This window comes from Taudactylus pleione, unplaced genomic scaffold (assembly GCF_031769625.1).
Source record: "Taudactylus pleione unplaced genomic scaffold, aTauple2 ptg000814l, whole genome shotgun sequence".
In the NCBI taxonomy this organism is placed as follows: domain Eukaryota; kingdom Metazoa; phylum Chordata; class Amphibia; order Anura; family Myobatrachidae; genus Taudactylus; species Taudactylus pleione.
In genome coordinates, this window is record NW_028285216.1 from 2,488,673 (window position 1) to 2,511,439 (window position 22,767).

At 44.2% G+C, this 22,767-nt stretch overlaps 1 protein-coding gene across 3 annotated transcripts in view; it reads right to left on the reverse strand.

The window, feature by feature from the left end:
* PIK3C2B (phosphatidylinositol-4-phosphate 3-kinase catalytic subunit type 2 beta) overlaps positions 1–22,767 on the reverse strand; it is a 202,458-nt gene that overhangs the window by 80,789 nt on the left and 98,902 nt on the right. For all 3 annotated transcript variants that reach the window (XM_088458178.1, XM_088458180.1, XM_088458177.1), the window contains exons 12-14: positions 19,483–19,605; positions 10,384–10,551; positions 9,573–9,681 (exon numbers count right to left, since the gene is read on the reverse strand). In XM_088458178.1, coding sequence (XP_088314304.1) covers positions 9,573–9,681; positions 10,384–10,551; positions 19,483–19,605 — 400 coding nt within the window. The remainder of the gene's footprint in view (positions 1–9,572; positions 9,682–10,383; positions 10,552–19,482; positions 19,606–22,767) is intronic.

Consider the following 22,767-nt stretch of genomic DNA (forward strand, 5'->3'; position numbering starts at 1 on the left):
AATTTTAATATTACACTCAGAAGACCTTGTACTTTCTGTTTCCTGGCAGGGGAACCTTAGCAGCTGTTTTATATTCACTCTTAATCCAGGGAATTACTGCTCCAATTCCAGATACAAAGAGTGGAAGACGTGGCAGCATGCAGCCTGTATTTAACCTCAACCTGGAGACTAAGGTCCTTTTGACACAGGTAATTGAGGCCGGTTTTCATTTGCACAGGTAACAAAGTGTTGTTTGCCTCCTATTTGCAGTATCATCAACTACATTTAATTATTTGTACCATTGTAGTACATTGTAAGAAATTAGAGACAGCTGTCAATGTAAGGATACTCTGGACACTGTTAGACACCTTTGAAAAAGCTGCATGATAGCAGCGAAACGCGTCTGTGATTAGACCTTGGCACCAGACACTTCTTGTGAGAAGCTTCTCCACGCAAACGATGACACGGTCCATTATTGGGTTTACCAGCACATGACCTTCAGGACTGTGGATTTCCTCTGCAGCATAGGACCACCACTAATTAGGATTCCACCCAACCAATTCCATGAATTGCATATTGTGCACGAACTGCATATCGAATTGTGCCTTGGTTCCATTGAACTTTTTTTGAGTATCATATTTTAATGTTAGCTACTGTCTAAGTTTATGTATCATTGTGCTATTAGTCATAACTTATTTTATTACAATCTTTGATTGTTAGCACTGTTTTTTTATATTTCTAACACTTTAGTTATCTGCCCATATGAACTTCCTTATAACCCCATCAATTTTTGTTGCTCCTCAAAGTTAATTTATTTTATTATTATAAGCTTTATTTATATAGTGCCAACACATTATACAGCAGCTTGTGTTAGTTACCATCTTCTTAGGATGACAGTGTAGTATAATTCCTACATAATTCCTGCAATCTACACTCAGGCCTACAGTGTGTAATAACAATACTTTCCAATGTTATATGTACACTATCATTGCAATCAAATATATTTTTATAGTTTGATCCATAGAGTTTGGCAGACTGTAGATAATGTCACTTGCCCCTAAAAAGGAAAGACTGCTGAACCCAAAGGCAGACGTAGTGAGGCGCTTACACAATTTGCCTGCATCCAGAGTATGGTAAACACATAAAATAAAGCTGTGAAAACACCAATGCAAGCTGGGTACACACTAGACAAGATTATGTTGTCAGATCCAGCGGATCGGAGCAACATATTAGGCACATTGTATAGCGTACCTGCTATGTGCGCTCCCACGCATCGTAAGCAACATTCTCCGTCGGCACCTACATGCAGGGCCAACAGGGGACGTCATTAGCGAGGGCCATGCTTTCGAATGCAGCATGGCTCCCGCTGTTGCTGCCCGCAGTGTGTGTGCACTTGCCGATGCTGGCTCCCTCGCCAGGTCCAGTCGCTGCCGAAGTCTGGCTGGGTACACATCGTCTAGTGTGTATATCCAGCCTTACAATAATTATTTAGTTTACTGGAGACTTCTTACTTTGCATCCAGATATATACAGTATATAATGCACCACAGGCTCTGGAGGACCAAGGAAATGGAAGAACTGTTCGTCAGGAGTTGGAAGCTAGTTTTGGAGACCTTACAGTAACTCCCTAACTTGTCAGACTGCATACCTTTTAAGCCACACACTTTAGGAAAAAAATAATTATATTAAAAGCTATATAGCCAGGGAAGGATGCCAGCCTAGGCCATGTTCCATGTTTTGTCTGCCAGCTCAGCAATAGATGAAAGAGAGATAATTATGAGAATGCTGAAGCCCAGCAAAGTCTTAACATCTACCCCAATGTAACGTAAAGGGTGAGTTACATGTCTCTGTCATACCTAGTGCCACCAGCATGTAGAACAGTTAGTAAGTGCTGGAATCTTTAATAGTTTTTCTTTTATTCATGTTTCTCTCCCAGGATGAAGAGATGCGAATCAAACTACATGATGGAATGATGATGTCTGCTGCTAGCCAGGCAAGAAATAAATACAGGGAAACAGTGACTAAAGAGGCTTATAAGTGAAAAGGAGTCTGAAACTGTTTTATTGATGAGTATAACTTCCATAACAAAACACATGGGGAAGACGTACTAAGCTTTGGAGAGTGATAAACGACCAACCAATCAGCTCCTAACTGTCATTTTTCAAGCTAAGCCTGTAAGATGACCGTTCGGAGCCGAGTGGTTGGTATATCACTCCCCAATTTATCACTTTCCTGAGCTTAGTACATCTCCCCCTCCACTGCCCACTATATAAATAAATGTTGAAAAAATAAATATATATATATATATGTGAAAATGTGTGAAGGGACAGCGCACAAATAAAAGGATTCTCTCAGGTTAAGTTAAATAATAGATACCATGCAACTCGTGCAATATATTGATTAAATAATGTTATAAAGTCAAATAAAAGTCACTGATCCTTAAAATAAAAGGCGGCAGCAGTCTTCTTGAGGTCCCGTTTGGCCAACGGTTGGAGTGGTTCTGGAAGGAGGGTTAAAAAGACATGCGTCTGATAGAGTAATATTGTTGATTAAAGTGAAAATCAGTGCTCAAAATAATTGTGCGTGCTAAAAAGAAAATCTTTAAAGCTTATCTGAATTCCAAAAGGTACAGGGCTCACACTGGATAGGGTGGACAAGATGTCATCTGCTGGATCACCTTAGGAAGAGCCCATTCAAGCCCAGAGGAAAGGAATGATATGGTGTAGGACAGAACTACAAATAATATGAGATATGGTAAGAACTTACCCTTGTTATCTTTATTTCTACTAAGTCCATAGGGTTCCACAGGATACCTTGGGGTATAGGTGTGACGTCAGTCATCGGGCACCAAAGAGTTAAGCTTTCAGCCTCCCAGGATGCACTAGGTCCCCCTCCTATACCCCGCCCCCGAGCCAAGGCACCTCAGTTAGTTACCAAGCCATAGGCCGGAGGAGGAGAAGGAAGAGAGAGAAAAAAGATCTGGACACACACAAAAATCACATTCTCACCAGAGGGAGACGGAAAAACCGGTGACCAGAGCAAAGCCCATCTGCAGCACAGGTGCGACAGGGCGGGAGTCCTGTGGAACCCTATGGACTTCGTAGAAATAGAGATAACAAGGGTAAGTTCTTACCATATCTCATATTTTCTACTTCAGGGTCCATAGGGTATCCACAGGATACCTTGGGGATGTCCCAAAGCAGTATCCTTTAAGGGTGGGGACGCTCCTGTGCAGAAAGGAGAATCCGCCGCCCGAAGGAAGCATCCTGAGAGGCGAAGGTGTCAAACCTGTAATACCTCACGAAGGTATGGACAGAGGACCACGTAGCAGCCTTGCAGATCTGGACTGCAGAGGCACCACGTCGAGCTGCCCACGAAGGACCCACAGACCTAGTGGAATGAGCCTTCAGAGAAGGAGGAACCGGTAGGCCTTCATGAAGATAAGCTTCAGAAATAGCCATACGGATCCAGGCTGCCAAAGTTTGCTTTGAGGCAGGCCAACCCTTTTTACGGAAGCCATAGAGGACAAACAAAGCGTCCGACTTCCTAAACGAAGAAGTGCGGTCAACATAAGTCCTTAAGGCCCGCACAACATCCAAAGAGGCCTCACCCACGGAAAGACTCGGTGAGTTAAAGGCCGGAAACAACGATTTCCTCGTTAACATGAAACTGGGAAACAACTTTGGGAAGAAACTCGGGCCGAGTGCGGAGCACTGCCCTGTTCCCATGAAAAACCAAGAAAGGGGGTCTACAAGAAAGAGCCCCTAAATCAGAAACACGTCTGGCCGAAGCAATAGCCAGAAGGAAAACAGTCTTAGCTGTCAGCCATTTAAGATCCACTGAGCCCAGTGGTTCAAACGGCGGTCCTTGGAGAGCCCTCAGGACCACAGCCAAATCCCAAGGCGCCACAGGTGGAACAAAGGGCGTCTGAATGCGGAGAACACCTTGCATAAAGGTGCGCACATCCGGGATTGTAGCAATCCTACGGTGAAACCAGACAGACAGGGCCGAAACCTGTACCTTCAAAGAAGCAAGGCGAAGCCCATGATCTAGTCCCGCTTGCAGGAAGGCGAGAATCCGAGACAGACGAAACTCCCGCGGTGCATAACCTCTCGGTCGACACCACTGGAAGAACGTATGCCACACGCGATGGTATAACCTCGCGGAAGACGGTTTCCGAGCTCGCAACATGGTACGCACTACAGAGCTGGAAAACGCCCGGGACCTCAGCATGGCGTCTCAACAGCCACGCCGTCAAAGACAGCCCAGTCAGGTCCAGGTGAAGGAAAGGACCCTGAGACAGAAGGTCCAGTCGTAGCGGCAACCGCAGAGGACTGTCCACGGACAGACCCTGAAGGTCTGAGAACCAGTGCCGTCTGGGCCACGCGGGAGCTATCAACAGGAGCGTCCCTCCTTCCTGTTTGAATTTCCGGATTACCCGTGGAAGAAGGGAGACCAGAGGGAACAGGTATGCGAACCGGAACGTCCACCGGACGGACAGAGCATCCACCAGAGACACCCCTTCGTCTCTTGTGCGAGACCCGTACACCGGCAACTTGTTGTTGTGCCGGGACGCCATGAGGTCGGTCTCTGGAAGACCCCATCTGTCCACCAGCAGTTGAAAAAAGTCCGGGTGCAGGGACCATTCCCCCGGATGAACGTCATGGCGACTTAGAAAGTCCGACTCCCAATTTAGCACTCCCGGGATGAAGACCGCTGATATGGCCGGAAGATTGCGCTCCGCCCATACCAGGATCCGAGAGACCTCCACGAGAGCCGCCCGACTTCGGGTTCCTCCTTGCCTGTTTATGTAGGCCACGGTGGTAGCGTTGTCCGACTGGACCTGTACCGGCCGACCCTGGAGAACCCGATGTGCCTGCTGGAGAGCATTGAAGACCGCACGGAGTTCCAAGATATTGATTGGAAGCTCCGCTTCTGTCGGCGTCCACCTGCCCTGGAACAAGTGTGGACCCGAAACTGCTCCCCAGCCCCGAAGACTGGCGTCCGTTGTCAACAGGACCCAATTTGGAACCCAGAACGGACGTCCCCCGCTGAGATGGGTCGTCTGTAACCACCAGGCAAGGCAAAGGCGAACCTTGTCTGGGACTTCAGAGACTGCGGCAGCCCGTTCCACTTGGACAGAATCAGGTGCTGCAGAGGTCTGGAGTGAAACTGGGCATATTCCACCATGTCGAACACCGACACCATTGAGCCCAGTAACCTCATCGCCGAGTGTAGAGACACCCGGCGACTGAGCAGACAACTGCGCACCAACGACTGTAAAGCAGAGATCTTTTCCTCCGTCACGAAGATCCTCTGCTGTTCCGAGTCCAATAAGGCTCCGAGGTGCAGAATCCTCCGAGACGGGATTAGAGTGGACTTCTGCCAGTTGATTATCCAGCCGTGCCGTTGCAGTAGCGCAATGGTCAGGCCCAAGTGGCGTAGAAGGAGCTTTGGAGATCCTGCCACTAATAAAAGGTCGTCCAAGTACGGCAACATGCGGACTTCCTGCAGCCGCAGAGAAGCCGCCATGACCGCCATCACCTTGGTGAACACACGTGGTGCTGTCACCAGGCCAAAAGGTAACGCTGAAACTGGAAGTGGTCGCTGCGGATTGCAAACCTGAGGAACTGTTGATGGCGCAAAAGAATAGGGACATGCAGGTAAGCGTCCTGTATGTCCAATGACACCATGTAGTCCCCAGGTTCCAGCGCCAGAATGATGGACCGTAGGGTCTCCATCCGAAACTTCGGTACCCACAAAGACCTGTTGAGAGCTTTGAGGTTGAGAATCGGACGATACGACCCATTGGGTTTCTGTACCAAAAAAAGATTTGAATAGAAACCCTGGCCCCTCTGGGAGAATGGACCAGGCTCTATAACTCCAGCCTGGAGCATAGTGTGCAATACCTTCCACAGCTCCGTAGCCTTGTTCCGGTCTGATGGTAGACCCGTGGTGAAGAATCAAGCCGGGGGTCTGTGCCGGAAGGAGAGGGCGTACCCGTGGGAGACCACCTCGAGAACCCAAGTGTCTGTCGTAGTGACCGACTAACACTGGGCGAACTGCAGCAGGCGGCCTCCCACTTTGGGATCCCCCAAAGGGAGGCCCGGACCGTCAGGCCGCAGGCTTGTCATCTGGCTTGGGGGCCGGACGTCTGGTACTCCATGCCTGCTTCCGGGGCTTGGCCGATTTCTTAGGGCCAGCCTGTCGAGGAAAAGACTGTGGTTTGGGCCTGCCCTGGGCCCTAGATGACCGAAAGGACGATGGTCCAGAACCAGAAGGAGCAGCGGCCGACGGGAGACAAGCCGATTTGGCTGCCGCCAGCGTGGCCACAATCTTATCCAGATCCGGACCGAAGAGAACTTCTCCGGTAAATGGCAACGCCTCCAGACCCCTTTTGGAATCTGCGTCCGCCTTCCAGGATCGCAGTCACAAGGTGCGACGAGCAGCCACCGCTGCTGAAGAAATTCTAGACACCAGAGTACTAATGTCTAAGGCCGCCTCGTTGATATAAGTGGCCGAATCACGGAGATTACCAATCAACTCCGCCTGTTCGGCCAGACAGTCGGAAACAAAATTTGCTTCTAATGAATCCGCCCAGCGCTCCATCGCTCTGGCAACCCAGCAAATGGCCATAGCCGGTCGTGCTGCCCCCCCCCCCCCCGCAAGGGAATAAGCGGACTTCAGGCAGGTCTCCACCTTGCGGTCCGTAGCATCCTTAAGGGAGGACACGGATGGCATCGGCAATGTGGCACTACGGACAAGACGGGTCACGTGAGAATCCACCTGTGGAGGGGATTCCCACTTTGCAAAATAATTATCCGCGAACGGATAAGCCACCGCCAGGCGCCTCTGCGGCTGGTATCTTTTGCCAGGCTGTTTCCACGCCTCCTCTAAATGGTCCACTAACTGACCTGAAAGAGGAAAGACTGTGGCATCGCCCTTCACATCTTTAAAAAAGGCGTACTTAGATTTAGCCGCTGGGGGAACTTCGTCCTCAATCACCAAGGCTGTGCGGACTGCCCGAATAAGTCCAGGAATATATAACTTGGACTTAGCGTCAGCGTCCTTAGTATGGAGAGGTTCCTGATCGTAAGGATCCAGAATCTCCCCATCATCAGACGTCCCCTCGTCATCCTCATAAGGAGCCGACAGAGACGCCATCGGCCGTTTATGTGGCCGGATCACAGACTCCCCTTGCAACACATCCGACAAGTGCTGTACAGAACTCGTCAGGGAGTTAACCCACGCCGGCTCCTGAGAAACCGGGAGCGGGGAAATAGGGAGACTGTGGGGTACCACCAATTGTCGTGGGAAACCCTGCATGGGTGACGACACCACTGACTGCTGGGACAAACCCATCGGTGAAAACGCGGGTTGCGGAGCTAACTGGCCTACTAAGGTTGTAAGTGCCTGAGCGAAACAAGCCCAGGGCGGCTCCTGTACCGGTGCTGTAACCGTAAGAGGCCGCGCCATGGACAAACACTGCCGGCAGAGGCCCTCCGCGCTACCCTCCCTATACGCTAACGGTACTTTACACGTAGTACACTGTAGCCGGAGAGGAAAATCACTTTCAGACATGATGGCACCAAGTATGTGACCCCTCTCACCAATTATATATCAAATAGGCGAGAGACCACCCTGCAGCACCGCACCGCAAGGGCTTAGCAGAAAGAACAGGGATAGTAATAAAGCTGACAGTTTAGAAGAAAAGTTACAGGCAGCAGCGCTAGCACAGTCACATACAATGCAAAGAAATATCAATTCCTTCACTAACAGCGCTGATCAATCAACTACGCAGACACAGGGCCTGGTAGGACACAGCGCAGCATACACAGACCTGACCCAAATCGGAGGAGAGGTATGCGGGGGGACCCAGACCACGATGCTTCCGTCCAGGCTTCCAGCAGCGTTCACCATGCGTTCAGAGGAAGATGGCCGCCGAGGAGCAGAGAGGAGGCTGGCCTGGGGGAGGAGCGCTGCCACAGGACCAGTCAGCAGCGTGCAGAGAGGGCTGTGTGCAGCGGGGGAGGTGCCGGCTGTGAGACAGGGAAGGCGTGCTCCCCTGGCATGCATTTAACCCCTGGGACGCCGCAGCGTTACCGCTCTGCTGCGGTCCGCTGTCCCAGGGGGTAGTGGAAGCGCAGGTTGGTCGCCTGGCTCCACGCTGCAGCCAGTCCCCAGGGAGCCCCCTGTCTGGGGACTCAGGACCATGTGATTAGCGGGGACCCACCGCGGGACCCCGCTGCTTACCTTTGTCCCCCTTGAATCCGGCCATGGTCCGGAACATCTGGGGTCACCGCTAGCTGTGACCCCAGATGCTCACCAGCATCCCCGGATCGGTACCGGCGTTCTGGTACCGGTGGGGGTGTAGGGAAGACAGCATGGACGTCAGGACTGACTGTCCATGCTGTACATCCAGATGTGCAGCCACAGCTGCATAGAAGAAAGCTTCAGGGGATCTTCTAGCCCCCACTCCGACAGATGCACCCGACTCCGGCCGGGCACCAAACTAAACTGAGGTGCCTTGGCTCGGGGGCGGGGTATAGGAGGGGGACCTAGTGCATCCTGGGAGGCTGAAAGCTTAACTCTTTGGTGCCCGATGACTGACGTCACACCTATACCCCAAGGTATCCTGTGGATACCCTATGGACCCTGAAGTAGAAAATGCTGTATTTAAAGCCTGGAGTATGTGATTCCAAAGTATCTCCTAGTATCCCTTTTTCCTCAGTATTTCTTGGAAATGTGTGTGGTGAATACACACAAGCTGAGGTGACAAACACAGTGGGCAGAGCGTTACAGAGCCCTGTACCTTTGGAATTCAGATAAGCTTTAAAGATATCTTTTTGCTACACACAATTATTTTGAGCACTGGTTTCCACTTTAATCAACAATATTACACACACAGGCACATGTCTTTATAACCCTCCTTCCATATATACTGTATAATATATATATATATATATATATATATATATATATATATATATATATAATTTCCTATGATAATGGTACAATGTGTCCAAACTCATGCAATTGTACCTATAGATAAAAAAGGTATGCAGGGTCGGATGTACCACCGCCCAGACCAGTACCAATGCTAGACCCCCATAGTTACAGCTATATTACATACACCAGTGATTTGGGTGTAATGCAGGGACAAGAGCAGACTGGGGTCTCTTGTGTTGTTTGTAATTAATGTGTGCCTCATGCGAGGTATTGTTGCTGGGTAAATTAATACTTTTATTTATCAAATCCATCATCATTATTTGTTTATTTATTTGGAAGGGGGGGGGGGGGGCGCACTGTGTTATTCTTTGCACTCTATAACCTAAAGCTTCTAAGATGTTTTATAATTTGCAGAACAGCCAGCAAAATATATTTTTAGGGATCAGGAACATTGACAGAGGGCTACAAGTTAACTTTAGTTATTTGTAATTCTTACCAGTAGATCTGTGTAATCTGATCCAGTAACAACTGGGGAAAGAGTATGTTGAGTACAAAGCTAGTCATTTTGGACTAATTAATTTATTGTGCGCTACAAACACACAAACTATAAGCTACACATTCATTATGCGTATATGTCAGTTTTACCTGAAGAATGATGCTGTCCGGCTGGTTCACATTTGGTGTACTGAAGCTAGTGCTGCCATGCTTTGCAGTCGGCCAGAGACCCAGTAGGCGACGGCCACAAGTTAAAAGTCTTCAGGAGATTAAACAAAAAAAATAATGGTGTTATGAAGATATGTGGAGGCCTAGTGGACAATAACCCTTCTTCAACCACATCTTTGCAGTATTGTCCACAAACACACAACTTGGCAAAGGTGACTATCTAAAGTGCTAGACAATTTCAAGAGAGAATTCATGTAAGTTTTATCACTTGGAAATAAAGATCCCACAACATAATCGTCTTTGTCTCGCATACCCTTACCAAATAATGACCATGGTAATGGCTGCAAGTTGCACTTTTCAAAACCAGATTTTCTAATAGCACTTACAGTTTAAACCAATCAGTTTTGCATCTCCTGCAGGACTATATAGAAATGTAAAACGTGACAGCTGGAAAAAGAACCTCTTGATCAAACCTTTCCATTATTATGCTTATCCACTATTGTTTTTCCCATCTTGATTTTCTTTGTACATATTGTAGGTTCACATCTAACCCACAGTCTATACAAGCTGACAATCACAGGAGACCTTTGTTCCTAGAGAACACAGACTCAGCACCAGTGGGAGAGATTACATCCCTGCAATCACCCTTTGTGTATAAAAAAAATGCTTCCCCTCCATTTACACCTTTAGAGATTCATCCGTAATATGATTTTGTTCTAGATGGAGACAAGTAGTTCAAAGTATTTTGGATGATTGTGGGTGGTACTGAAGGGAAATAAATGAAATGACTTACTGCCTAAAGTTAAACAGAGGAGTAGTAACCCAGCCCAGTGACTGAGGACTTCGCCTTTGCTTGCTGGCTTCAGAGGAGCTCCCAGGATGGGCAACAGGGACGGCAAACAGTGTAACCGTCAACAGAGTCTCTCGGGGAAGGTGGTTTATCTGGACCGGAAAACAGATCCTAAGCAGAAGAAAAGAGCCTGTGAAATCCAGGTGGTCCCAGCCTCACACAGGACTGTGCTGTGCTGATGCAGATTTTACTTCACTCTAACATCAGTAGAAAAGTCACAAAGACATAGCAATAAGTAAATTATGAAATGCTTCTAAACAATTTAGCAGTAAAAAGTGTCTATTTTTGTACTATTCTAACTTCAAAGATGTTACCAAATCCCTTGGAAGCACTACTCTGTAACAGCAGAGTTTTCTCTGACTACAGATTTCTCCCATTATTCTAAACAAATGTTTCATTTTCAGAACATAATATTATTTGTTACTCTCTTGTGAAACACAGACATGTGGATATTATTGAATACAGGAAGGAAGTGAAAACAATGAAAGAAAAATCAAACACATGGAAGCTATAAATGTAATAACAGCATTTCTGACAGATCATTACATAGTACCCTCTTGTGCATCTCCTTACTATATCTTCATCTACTTCTTACTCTCTACCAGGGCACCTAACACTTGATTGCTTTGCATTGTTGCTTATCTGGGTGTTATGGTTGTGAATGTAGCAATGTATATTATCCATGTCCTGTAATGTATTGTATTGTATTGTACTGTAAGTCACTGTAAATCAATCTATTTGTTTATGTACTTTGTAAGGCGCTGCGGAAAACTTGTGGTGCCATATAAATAAACAATGATAATAATAATAATAATATGAGACTAAAGGGAAATCACAGGCAGAAATAATCTCATGAGCTCAAATCTGGGATTAAGTATGGGCATGGAGAGGGGTTTGGTTACTTTCTGACAAATTAGGGAAAATGTAATTCTAAAATCTGACACCCACGTGAGATAGCCACTCAATGTTGTTATACCTTATTATAACATTGTTCAAAAAGAGAAAACAAGAAGGCGCACCATAGTGTAGTAATTTACAAGTATAATGTTTTACGCAAAGGAATAAAAAACTCAAATAGGTGTATGTGATAGTGTATAAAATATTGCAACAAACGCTCAGTAACACAAAACCCGGTCCACAGCAACGGCCGGACCCCCAGGCGTCCTTTCGTGCTTCCAAGTTTCGCTCTGGACTATGACGTCATCATGTCCACATCTCAGTTAGCTCCGCCCAAATGCATTTCGTCACAGGTGGACTTCGTCAGTGGGTATGTTAGGGCTGAGCCCTGGCCGCGCTTATATACCCATGTCACGATACAGTCAATCAAGATACAGCCACATGATCTCAACAACCAATTGGGCTAAGCTATAGGCATTCACTGGAGGGAAAACCAATATATTTAATTATAGGTGCCATATTGTTGTAGATCAACCATGTTTCAGCATGGTATACTACGGCCGCCATTTTGTTGTGGTATTAAATAACAATAATTTAAAACAAAAATTATTCAATTTTTACAAGCAAACCACCCATTGCCCACATCTTAATTGATTAAAAAAAATTATTTCATGTACCTAAAACCATCGCAAAACACATTCTAAAAAGATCTAAAAACAAATATAAACTTGAATACCTAGAGCGGCTTGATTGTTTATTATATTGCATACTGTGTAATGTGAATACTGTTTTTTACACAGATAAATAATTCTAAAAATATATACTCTTTCAAATATTAATATAATTGGACCACTACGAAAATGTGCCATTTACACAGGGATTAATTCATCCAACAACTGTGTTACACAATCGTAGCGGTCACAATTACCAAAAGGGAAGAAAAAAGAGAAAAAGGATAAAATAATACTGTAGAAGCAAATCAACTTGTCAAAAAGGGTACAATGTCACAGTTCTCATTTAAACCACAGGGAATTAACGTATTTAACCTGTGTATCCACCATGTTTCTCGTTTAGCTAGTTTTTTTCAAAAGATCTCCATTTCTTTCATCTTGCACGACATGCTCAATTGATTTGAATGTGAAATTGGCCAATGAGAAGTTTTGACACCTCGCAAAGTGTTATGGGACACTAGGATTCGTTACCTTGTTTAGTACCTTTCTCATATGCTCCAAAATGCATCAATTTAGCTGACGCTTCGACCTTTGAAGAAAGGTTATGAAGGGGAGCAGTACTGTATTTTAAAGCTTTCTGGATGAAATATTGTGAATATACCAGACTGTGTGCAATAATAGGAACCTATGTTTTATATATATCTTATTATAACATATTGACCAGTTATAGCTGAAAATACAGGGGCAAAAGCGCAAACACAAACACACACATTATTATTATAAAAAAAAGACAGAATGGGGCTTAAATTTGTCCTTGGCATTCTTAACATGTGTAAACGTGAAAGGGGTGCATGGTCATGTATCATGGAGTCATGGCCGCATGTCACGGGGACATAGCCTCGCGACACACACTCCATCTAAGCATGCCAGCCAAGAACAGCGCCGGGAGGCGGAACTGCGTGTCCAGGCCTTCAGGCGGCTGCATGGGCCCATCAGCACTGCTGGCATTTGCCAGATGGCTTGCCCGGCCATGATTTTAATCCTTTTCTTTTATAAATAGCCGACATGTTACGGCAACAGAATAGTAAACCAATTTATGTACAAGGACATAATGAGACTCTGCCCAGGGTCAGTGTAAGAGCCATGGACTAGAACAAATGTTGTTGTAAAAGTGCTCTACTGCAAGTATGTGTGTGTATAAACAAATAAGGGTAGAGAGGGGTCTACTTTTACAGCAAATAGTGTTCAAAATATGAAATAGGCCTCATTCTGAGTCACAAGCAGAAGCGTACACAACAGTGTCTATAGTGGTCATCCGTCCTCGGGTATGCAAATGCTGCTACAAAATCCTTCACTCGTGTACGAATATGCAAGGACTGACATTGCTCACTTTAGCAACCATGCATGCTGTCATACCGATTGGTACATCTTGATACGCCACTACAGCTGACACTCCCATAACACTCCAAGTGAACGTACCATTTGTGTGTGCATTTCTAACCACCGCCCAGGAATGCCCATCATTTCTGCACAACATTTCAGATCCCATCTGTCTCAATCGCAACAGCGGTTTTGTTTATACACACTGTGCAACGCATTAGTTGTAGGAGATTTTATTTTTTACGCGTGTGCAGTTGGGAAAAATGTTCTCAACTACATTAAAATTGGCATTGCATGTAGCTCTGAAACAGGCCCATACAGAGTAAAAACACCCAGTAGAGAACAAAGAGCAAGGGTAGTCCCAAAAAGTATAACCGTAAAGATGAAAAGAAACCAAGTAATATTAAGAATAATCTATAGAATAAAATAAAGTGCTGGTAAACATCATGTCATCATGGTGCTGTGTGTGTGTGTGTGTGTGTACATGTTGGACCTAAAGTGATTGGCATTCACCTATTGTTGAGTGTTATAAAAAAAAAACTTCAACACACAATTGGCACCTCACAAATCTGCCCCCACTCCCACCTAAACAAAGTAACTATACAAGCCTGCTATAAATTTGAAAAACACAATGCAGGCCAACGAAGTGATGTGCACTGCGCGTGCTGCAGTTAATGTCAGGTTGGCATGACAACAACTGGAAGTACTGAAAACGGAAGAGAAAAAAAAAAAGAGGGGGGAAAAGGGGAATGTCAGAAGGAAAGAGAGAAATAGAGGAGATGGAGAAGAAACAGATGGAGTGAGAGGGGGAAAGAGAGGTGAGGAGAGTGCTGAAGTAATAGAGAGGAGGGTACATTGGCTGAAATCTCCAGCTTCCAAGTAGATCATTAGGATGCTCACACACATTCTGTAAGACTGGTGCATGCACCCTGAACATCCTAAGCGCCACTCTACTGCTTCTAACGTTATGTGGAGTAAGGTGGCATATTCTCCTTTTGGGAGTGTGGCCATGGGCTATGACATAATATAAATGGGATTATGCTTTAGAAGAACTGTGCGCAGCAGCCGTGATGTGTGTTAACCTAAACAAGTCACCCAATTTTTCAAAATAATACAATAAAATCCCCTCTCCAGCTTAAATGGGAGACAGATCTTCAACATTTTTTCACCCATAAACAATGAGAATCTATTAATCTTTCTTCTTTCTCCCTATCTAAATGTACCAACCACACCAAAATGCATGTAAAACATTTAAATAGACTGTATTTGACCCCTACTAGACTACATAAGATATGGCCCAATGTTTCCAAACTCTGCTGGCATCTTTGCAACTCTGACGGTACCATTTACCATGGTTTTTGGTATTGCCCCATCTTGCGCCCTTTTTGGACGGAGGGATTTGCACTTATACAAGATGATTTAGGTCTCACACTACCCCCATACTCCTATTTAGCCCTTTTACATTTTTATCCCACCACTTTTCCTAAATATGCCCATTATGTTCTTGGTCACATATTAATTTCTGCTAGGGCTACCATAGCTCAACATTGGAAATCTCCTCCCCCCACCCTCCTCCTTCATTTGCTAAGGTTATAATGCAATTTCATTCTGAAATGGAGACGAGAGAGGCTTCTTACTCCATGGCCCCCTCCTCCCCTACAGTGACATGGTATCCATGGCATTTGTATGTCACAGGTGATTAGGATGCACCCCCTGGATACCCTACCTCACAGAGTCCTACCTCCTCCCCCTTTAAGCTTAATCAACCTCAAATGGTGGATTTGGATGCTTGATTTATCTATTATAATGTAACTATAGATTTAATGTTCGTTTGATGTCTGTAGATGACCTGTTACCCTTCCTTTTATTTATTCCCCTTTTCCTTCCCCCTTTGTTATTTTCTTTTCTTTTTTTCTGTATCCCTATAATTGTTTGCATATAATCAATAAAAATGTATTGATGGGAAAAAAAAACCTCAAGATTATCAATGTTTTATTTGCCAGCACAAAGTGAATGGTTAAGTATGGCTAGCATGAATAAGATAGGGGAATTCAATTAGCCACGATAACCCATTAACAGGTATAAATGTGACTTTTTACAGGAGACGCAAATTTGAAACTATTCAAATATAACGTTAGTTAATTCATCTTTTTATCCTGGACCTTCTGTGCAGGTGAATAGTTGGAGAACCACTAGGACACCCTCCTTAATGATTAATTAGGTACTTAGATGTTTTTAATTAGATTCATTTGGCCAATAATTACATGTCACTTTGGGACAAAATTCAGCAAATTGCAGAATAATGGGTTACAAAATGTTGGTCAGGTATAAGGGGTGCTCTATGAATGGGGCATTTACTTTGCAGAAAAACACTTGCTCTCTAACTTTTTCACTGTTTTTGAAAAATACAAATAACAGGTATTTGACACACTTTAAGAACACCAAATACTTTGCTTTTAGCCGCTTACAGACTTTTATGCTGTTATCCAATATTAGTTTGCATTTTTTGGGGTGCAGGCTGATTTCACCATTTCACCCACACTTAACATGGGTATTACCAGCAAGAATTACAGAGCGAACGCCAGAATAAACATTTTATAATTGAATTGTGCATTAAACGGGAGCGCGCGAGTGAAATTACTGTCTGGTATGCCCGATCATTTTTTTATAGCAGCTAATTGAATATAATTAGTCGACAGTTATCATGTTGACATTTATGTCTACACGAATGATATGTTGACATGAAGAACTGTCCACAAACTGTCCCTGGTGGTCTAGTGAGGTCTTAACTTTTCCTGACTCTAGCGACAACTCCAGTGTCTTCTTCTGGCCCCCGGTGGTCACATATGTTGCAGTTCCAGCAGCAACGTCTCAGCAGCGGCATTCCAGTGAGTATTCTACCCCCAATCACTAACCATCCCCCTAGTGCCTAACACTAACACCCCGCCTCTCCCATAGCCTAACCCTATCCTCCACAAGCAGCCCAACGCTCGGCATCCTTAGAATGGCGACAATCCACATTGAGAATGTCGACAATCTGAGGATGTCAACATGGAGCCTGTCGATATTCTAATGTCGACTTGATTACTGTTGACCACCTGACCGGATAACACATAATGGGGCAGATGTATGAAGCTGTCGAAAGTGATAAAGTGCAGAGTGATAAACGACCAACCAATCAGCTCACAACTGTCATGTTACAGGCTGTGTTTGAAAAATGAGAGGTGGGAGCGGATTGGTTGGTCATTTATCACTCTGCACTTTATCACTTTCCACAGCTTCATACATCTGCCCCAATGGATTTACCCTTTTAAAGCATAGTTGTTCTCAGCACCTTACTTACAATATTACAGTTTATTTATAATGAATTCTCCCTGGAAGCTGATTCAGTTGCAGGATACCTGAATATTGCATCAGCCACTGCACTATCTGCTGCTCTCCCACATCGGTAAAGGGAAACCTGGACATGAGTCAGCAAGATCTGCCATAGTGAGAAGTAGGTTTGTTTTTCTATTTACACATAGGGCCTAGTTCAAAAATAGAATAAATATAGTTAGAAAGTGTAATTTTGCATATTGGAAAAATCATGTTGTGCTGCAACTGAGAGTGAAATGGATGGATGGAGGGAAGTGCTACCCAAATAATTCTCTCTGCATGCAGCCAAAAAGCTGCATGTCCAAGTGCAAATTTGCTGGATATGCTCTTTAAATTATATCCGCAGGTCTCTATAAACAAGTGATGTAGATATGTAAATGTAGTAAATCTCTGTGGTTCCTGAAAAAAACACTGCATTTTACCTATGCTACATACATAAAATGCAAACAGATTTTTATATACATATGTGTGTTCATGTGTTTTTTTTTATAAGTTGGCTCATTTATGTATTTCAAAACACTATACAAAGCCACAGACTGGCCTAATAAAAGAAAACAAATGGGTAGTCGTGTATCTCACATAAGTTTAGGAATGGTTCGCATCCAAGCATGCAAGTCATTTAGGACAATGTAAGCGTTCTGTGATATGTGTACAGACAAACTCTGTAACCTCAAGAGAAATGAACATTATATAACTGAACAAAAATCATACAAACAGCTGGATAGAAATCAAAGCAAGAATAAATAAAAAAAAAAAAAGACTATATGGGTGTTGAGATGAATAAAACTATAGGGTACAAACACACACACACACATATATATATATATATATATTAGTGTGTGTAACCAGGTATCCCAGATGACGGGCTTGAGTCCGAAACGTCGGATTGAATTATATTGACCATTAACTAAGTCGCGGAGAGCTGGCACTAATAAATATATATATATATATATATATATATATATATATATATATATAGTGGCAGCTCTCCGCGACTTAGTTAATGGTCAATATAATTTAATCCGACGTTTCGGACTCAAGCCCGTCATCTGGGATACCTGGACTTGAGCCCAAAACGTCGGATTACATTCTATTGATCATTAACTTAGTCGTGGAGTGCCGCCATTTGTTGATCGTTACTATGGAAGGCACAGACACGGTAATATACCTTGTTTAATGAGTGCCGGGACTTTGCTGCGCTATATTATATATATATACACACACACACACATATATATATATATATATATATATATATATATATATATATACATACACATATATACACACACACATTATATATATATGTGTATATATATATATATATATATATATATATATACACACACATATATACACACACACACACACTGACAGGGCATGTCATGAGATACCAAAAACTTATTTTTGGCGCATTCACACAACCATACTATACTTCCCGGAATAATACATTATAACCTTACTTATAACCAGTAAAGTAAGATAAGCCACACTGTATAGCAGGTATTTAATGTATGAATTAGATATTTCTGGTGACCTCCCTGCTGAACTTTTGAACAATTCTCTACAAAAAAAATCAGATGTTTGATGAAAGCTTCCCAGTTGAATCCAGAGAGAAACTCAATTACTACACACAATGTCATTACCTTAATACAGGCTGGCTGCCCTCCCAGTGTCAGGGACAGTAGGGTTAATCTCATTAAACATCAAATTGAAAATCTGGGAGAGCTACAGGGAACCACCATATCTTCTGATCCCTTTAAATCAATCCCAAGGTTACATGAGGCCCAGTTTAGTAAAGTTTTGGAAGCAGAAAAATACTGAACAGCTTTCAGCACAGTCCTACACAACATCAGACGCTGCTAGTCTTGTATTCTCACCAGAAGGAAGCAGCAGTACTTCATTTGTCTTCACAGGACGGTAAAAGTCTCCATGGTGTATTTATAGCTCTCTCAAATCTGCCTAGGTTATTTTGCTATACACCCTGCCGTTCTGCTGCTATAGTCTCCTGCAGCACTGCCTTCTCCTTTCTCGTCCTCTGTATCAGGTCCTCTCTTCTTCCAGCTGAAGTCCTCTTTCTATCTGTTTCTCCTCTTTATCTTCCCCACTATTCTTCTAGAAGGCCATCAAGCACCTTCTAAATTTAAATGTTTTCCTTATGCTGCCCGTTACTCCTCACAGGATTGGGAGGGAAGAGGGCTTGGACTGAGTCAATCCCTGGCAGGCTATTTTGGGAGCACAGCTGAGATCAAAGACACTTTGGGGGACAGAATTAAAAAGGTGCAGCTCAGACACTCCTAACAGGATAAATATAAAGTGTCTGAGCTCTACTACCAATGTAGGAAGGACAGGACAGCAGGTATTGTTCTTGGAGCGTAGCAAGGGCTGAAGTTCAGCAGGCTGTGCTACAGAAAGGTATTTCTGGGTGCAAGCACAGATAAATCAGATCACCAACACATTCACATGTGGTTATGGGAAAGAATGCATGTGCACATACATATGTAGAGCCTGAAGCTATCCCCTCCTGCAGGATAGCCATTGGCTAGTTCCTCACCTGCAGCATGGTGGGAAAATCTCCTTGTGTGACTGCGGATATGTCAAGAGCCTAATAGATACATTACAAAGTGGCTGCACTGCAAAGTACATAAAAATTCCACCCTATTGATCTACATAATCTCCATCAGAAGATAAGTACATCATTACATTAGTATATACTTACATCTGATCCCAAACAATGAGGTGGAACAGGTATTTGTACACGTGGATCTTACGGGTCTGCAGGGGACTGCACAGCTCCTTCCCACCATGACTCAGGGAGCAGGATACATAGAAATCCTCATAACTGCAATGACACAATACAAGGAAGACATTGTATCAATAACATTTCTATTGCCTGTGACAAAAGAACAGATTACAGTTTTGAAATGTTGGAACATTGGTACCATCCACTGTTTGTGTGATTGCTCTGCTCTGATTGTATACCTACTTTACTCTTTAAACATATTCTGCATGTACAGCCTCCTTATAATTTATTATTTTCCTTACTCTAGTAATGTTTATTAGCATTTTAATAATATACAACAAAACCCCTGGTACACTTATGTTAATCAACAAAATACAAGGTACTAAGAACAGTCAGACAAGAATCGGAAAATATACATCCATGCAACAAGACATGCAGCAAAATACAGAGTTTGATTCAGAGTTCATGAAAAAGGAGTGACAAATACAAGGGCAAGCCATGACAGATAATGGCACCAGCAAAAAGACAGTCACTGTATTTAATGAAGAAACCAAAGATCACAGACAGATAAATCCATGAGGATTGTGAGAACACCATCACTGAAGCCAATTTAGACAGACAGCTATGAGAAATGACAAGCGAAAAGAAAACCAGCAGACTGAGAGCAGGTAACCTACTGTATGCAGAGGGTTCATCTCTTGACCATACCAGATTTTGTGCTATGTTGATATGGAAATCCTGCTAGAGCAAGTAAATGCCCCACTGTCATTCACCAACACCATAAACCTATGGCTACACAGACTTTCAGTGGCCATCCAGGTTCTAGCTGCAATTACTGTGGCTAAAACCAGTAAGCTAAGCAGATACCAAGAGGCTGATTAGTCTAAAATGAGACCAAGAGAGACTCGGGTAGAGAAGAGAAATATCAAAACTAGGGGTGAGCGGATTCGGTTCTACTCGGTTCCATTCGGATTTAAATACCGAATCTTATTGGCTATCAGCTGTCATGAGTTTTGGATAGCCAATAAGATTCGGTTTTTAAATCCGAACGGAACCGAGTAGAACCGAATCCGCTCACCCCTAATCAAAACCGGTATTCTGAATTCCATATACCACAGCTGACCAAAACAACTGTAACCCCAGGGTGCATTCTACCTTTTGGACAATCAAAGTTACTGTTTCTATCAGATTGAAGGAGACGTAGAGGAGTGTAATACACCCTATGTAAAATGTTTACATGCATCTGCCCACAGATGTGTCCTCTCTCATCTTTGCCGCTGATGTGGCAAATGTGCGCATACACTGCGGCATGCAATTTGCCGTACACGTGTATGCCACAGTAAGCCAAAGAGTGGAAGCATTCGCACCATGACAAATGAGGCGAAAATGTAGAAAGTGTTGGAAATCTTTTGGTTTGGTGGGCTATATGGATGAGACAGGTGCTTTTGAGATTGCAGGCGGCTGCAGCAGGTGTGTTTTTACGTTATTTTAAATCTTCATTTTAGAGACATCAAAATATACTAGTACCCATTTTCATGTACCCCAAATTTAACTACAGAACTTATTATTCTGAAAAAAACAATCTCATTTTTCCCACACAAATGCAAATATGTTAAAACAGCCCTTTGCCTCAAAATAAGTTCACTAAATATTTTCCTTAGGGCTCTAATACTATTCTACACTGATTCCCAGGGTCACAAGCTGTTTATGGGGTACAGACTGAATTCCCTCCATTTCGCTAGTTTTACTTTGTAAAACATTCGCCTATCCACGTTTTCGCCTGTTTTACAATTGAATAGGGTGAAAAGCGGGGACGCGCATGGAGAATACATTGCGGCAAAACAGGCAAATGAGGCGAATTCATTCCACTTTTCACCAGACGGCACTTTTCGTGGCTAATTGAATTCGGCCCTATGTTGTAATGCGATGGGGATGTACCAGCAGACTGTACTGATCAGGGCCGCAATTGGGTGGGCGTGGGGGACATGTGCCCTAGGCGCTAGACTTGGGGACGCAGAGAAAAGGCCCAGGTAGCTGCCTGCAAGTGTGGCGTTTTGGAGATGCACTCAGGGACCTGGAGGCAGCCGACCACAGCCCTTGAGAGACACAGGGGCATTACCGTCATACTCATGTGGCGCCGTTCACGAGCCAATCAGAGCTTGCGGACCGGCCGCCAATCAGCAGCTGCAGGTCCGTCCGCGACCGGCGCCATGAGAATGACTGTGGTGCCGCTGTGTCTCTCAAGTGCTGCGGGCGGCTGTCTGCGGCTCCAAATCCTGGGGACAAAAGGAGAAGCTTTAAGGTGGGTGGGGACATAAAAGTGTAAGGGTCATTACTGTGGCACAATGTTTAAGGAGTATTAAGGTGGCTTAATGTGTACGGTGTATTAAGGTGGCTTAATGTGTAAGAAGCATTAATGTGGCTTCATATGTAAGAGGCATTACTGTATGGCATAATGTATTGTAAGGGGCATTACTGTGTGGCATAATGTGTTGTAAGGGGCTTAACTGTTTAACGAAACCACGCATCCTTTTCAGGAGCGCGCGCACACGCGCTAAAAGATTGCGCAGATAAATGTCCTTTTTGTTTGTTTTTTGGGTGTGGGTGGGCGACAAATTACTGCCTTGCTCCGGGTGACAAAAATCCTAGTTTCGGCCCTGTGATGATCAATTTGATATGCGACACTTGTATATCTGTGTGCGACAGAGTCTGTATATGAAGCAAAACGGAACTTGGAATGAAAAAAGCTGCGGCAGCTACATTGTAGAACTTTGCATACAGATTCAGAGACTCAGTCGCACACAGACATATAAGTGATATACAAGTGTTGCATATCAAATTAATCTGCACAGTCTGCTGGTGCGTCATAGTCGCATAAAATTGCAACTTAGATGCAGTTTTGCCAAAAATTACGTGAAAAAGGCGCCCAAGCGTGCCAAGAGGAGTTTTTTGGCGTGATTGCAGCAAATATGTGTAAGGACACATCTGTAGGTGCTGGCATGCAGGGACCTCTGGCACTGTGTGTGAGCAGGGCACATGTGCTGGCATGCAGAGATCTCTGGCACACTCTGTATGTGAGCGAAGCACACATCTAAACCGAAGGAGAGACAGAAAGGAGACAAGAGAGACTGATATGGGACAGCATGCACGTTAGATGTGGTAGTGGCAAGTGGAGCCAGTGCCCAGCTGCATGCCGCACTTCCCCACCCCTTCCAAACACATACACACAAGGCAAGTTATAACAGATTTATTAAGGGAGGG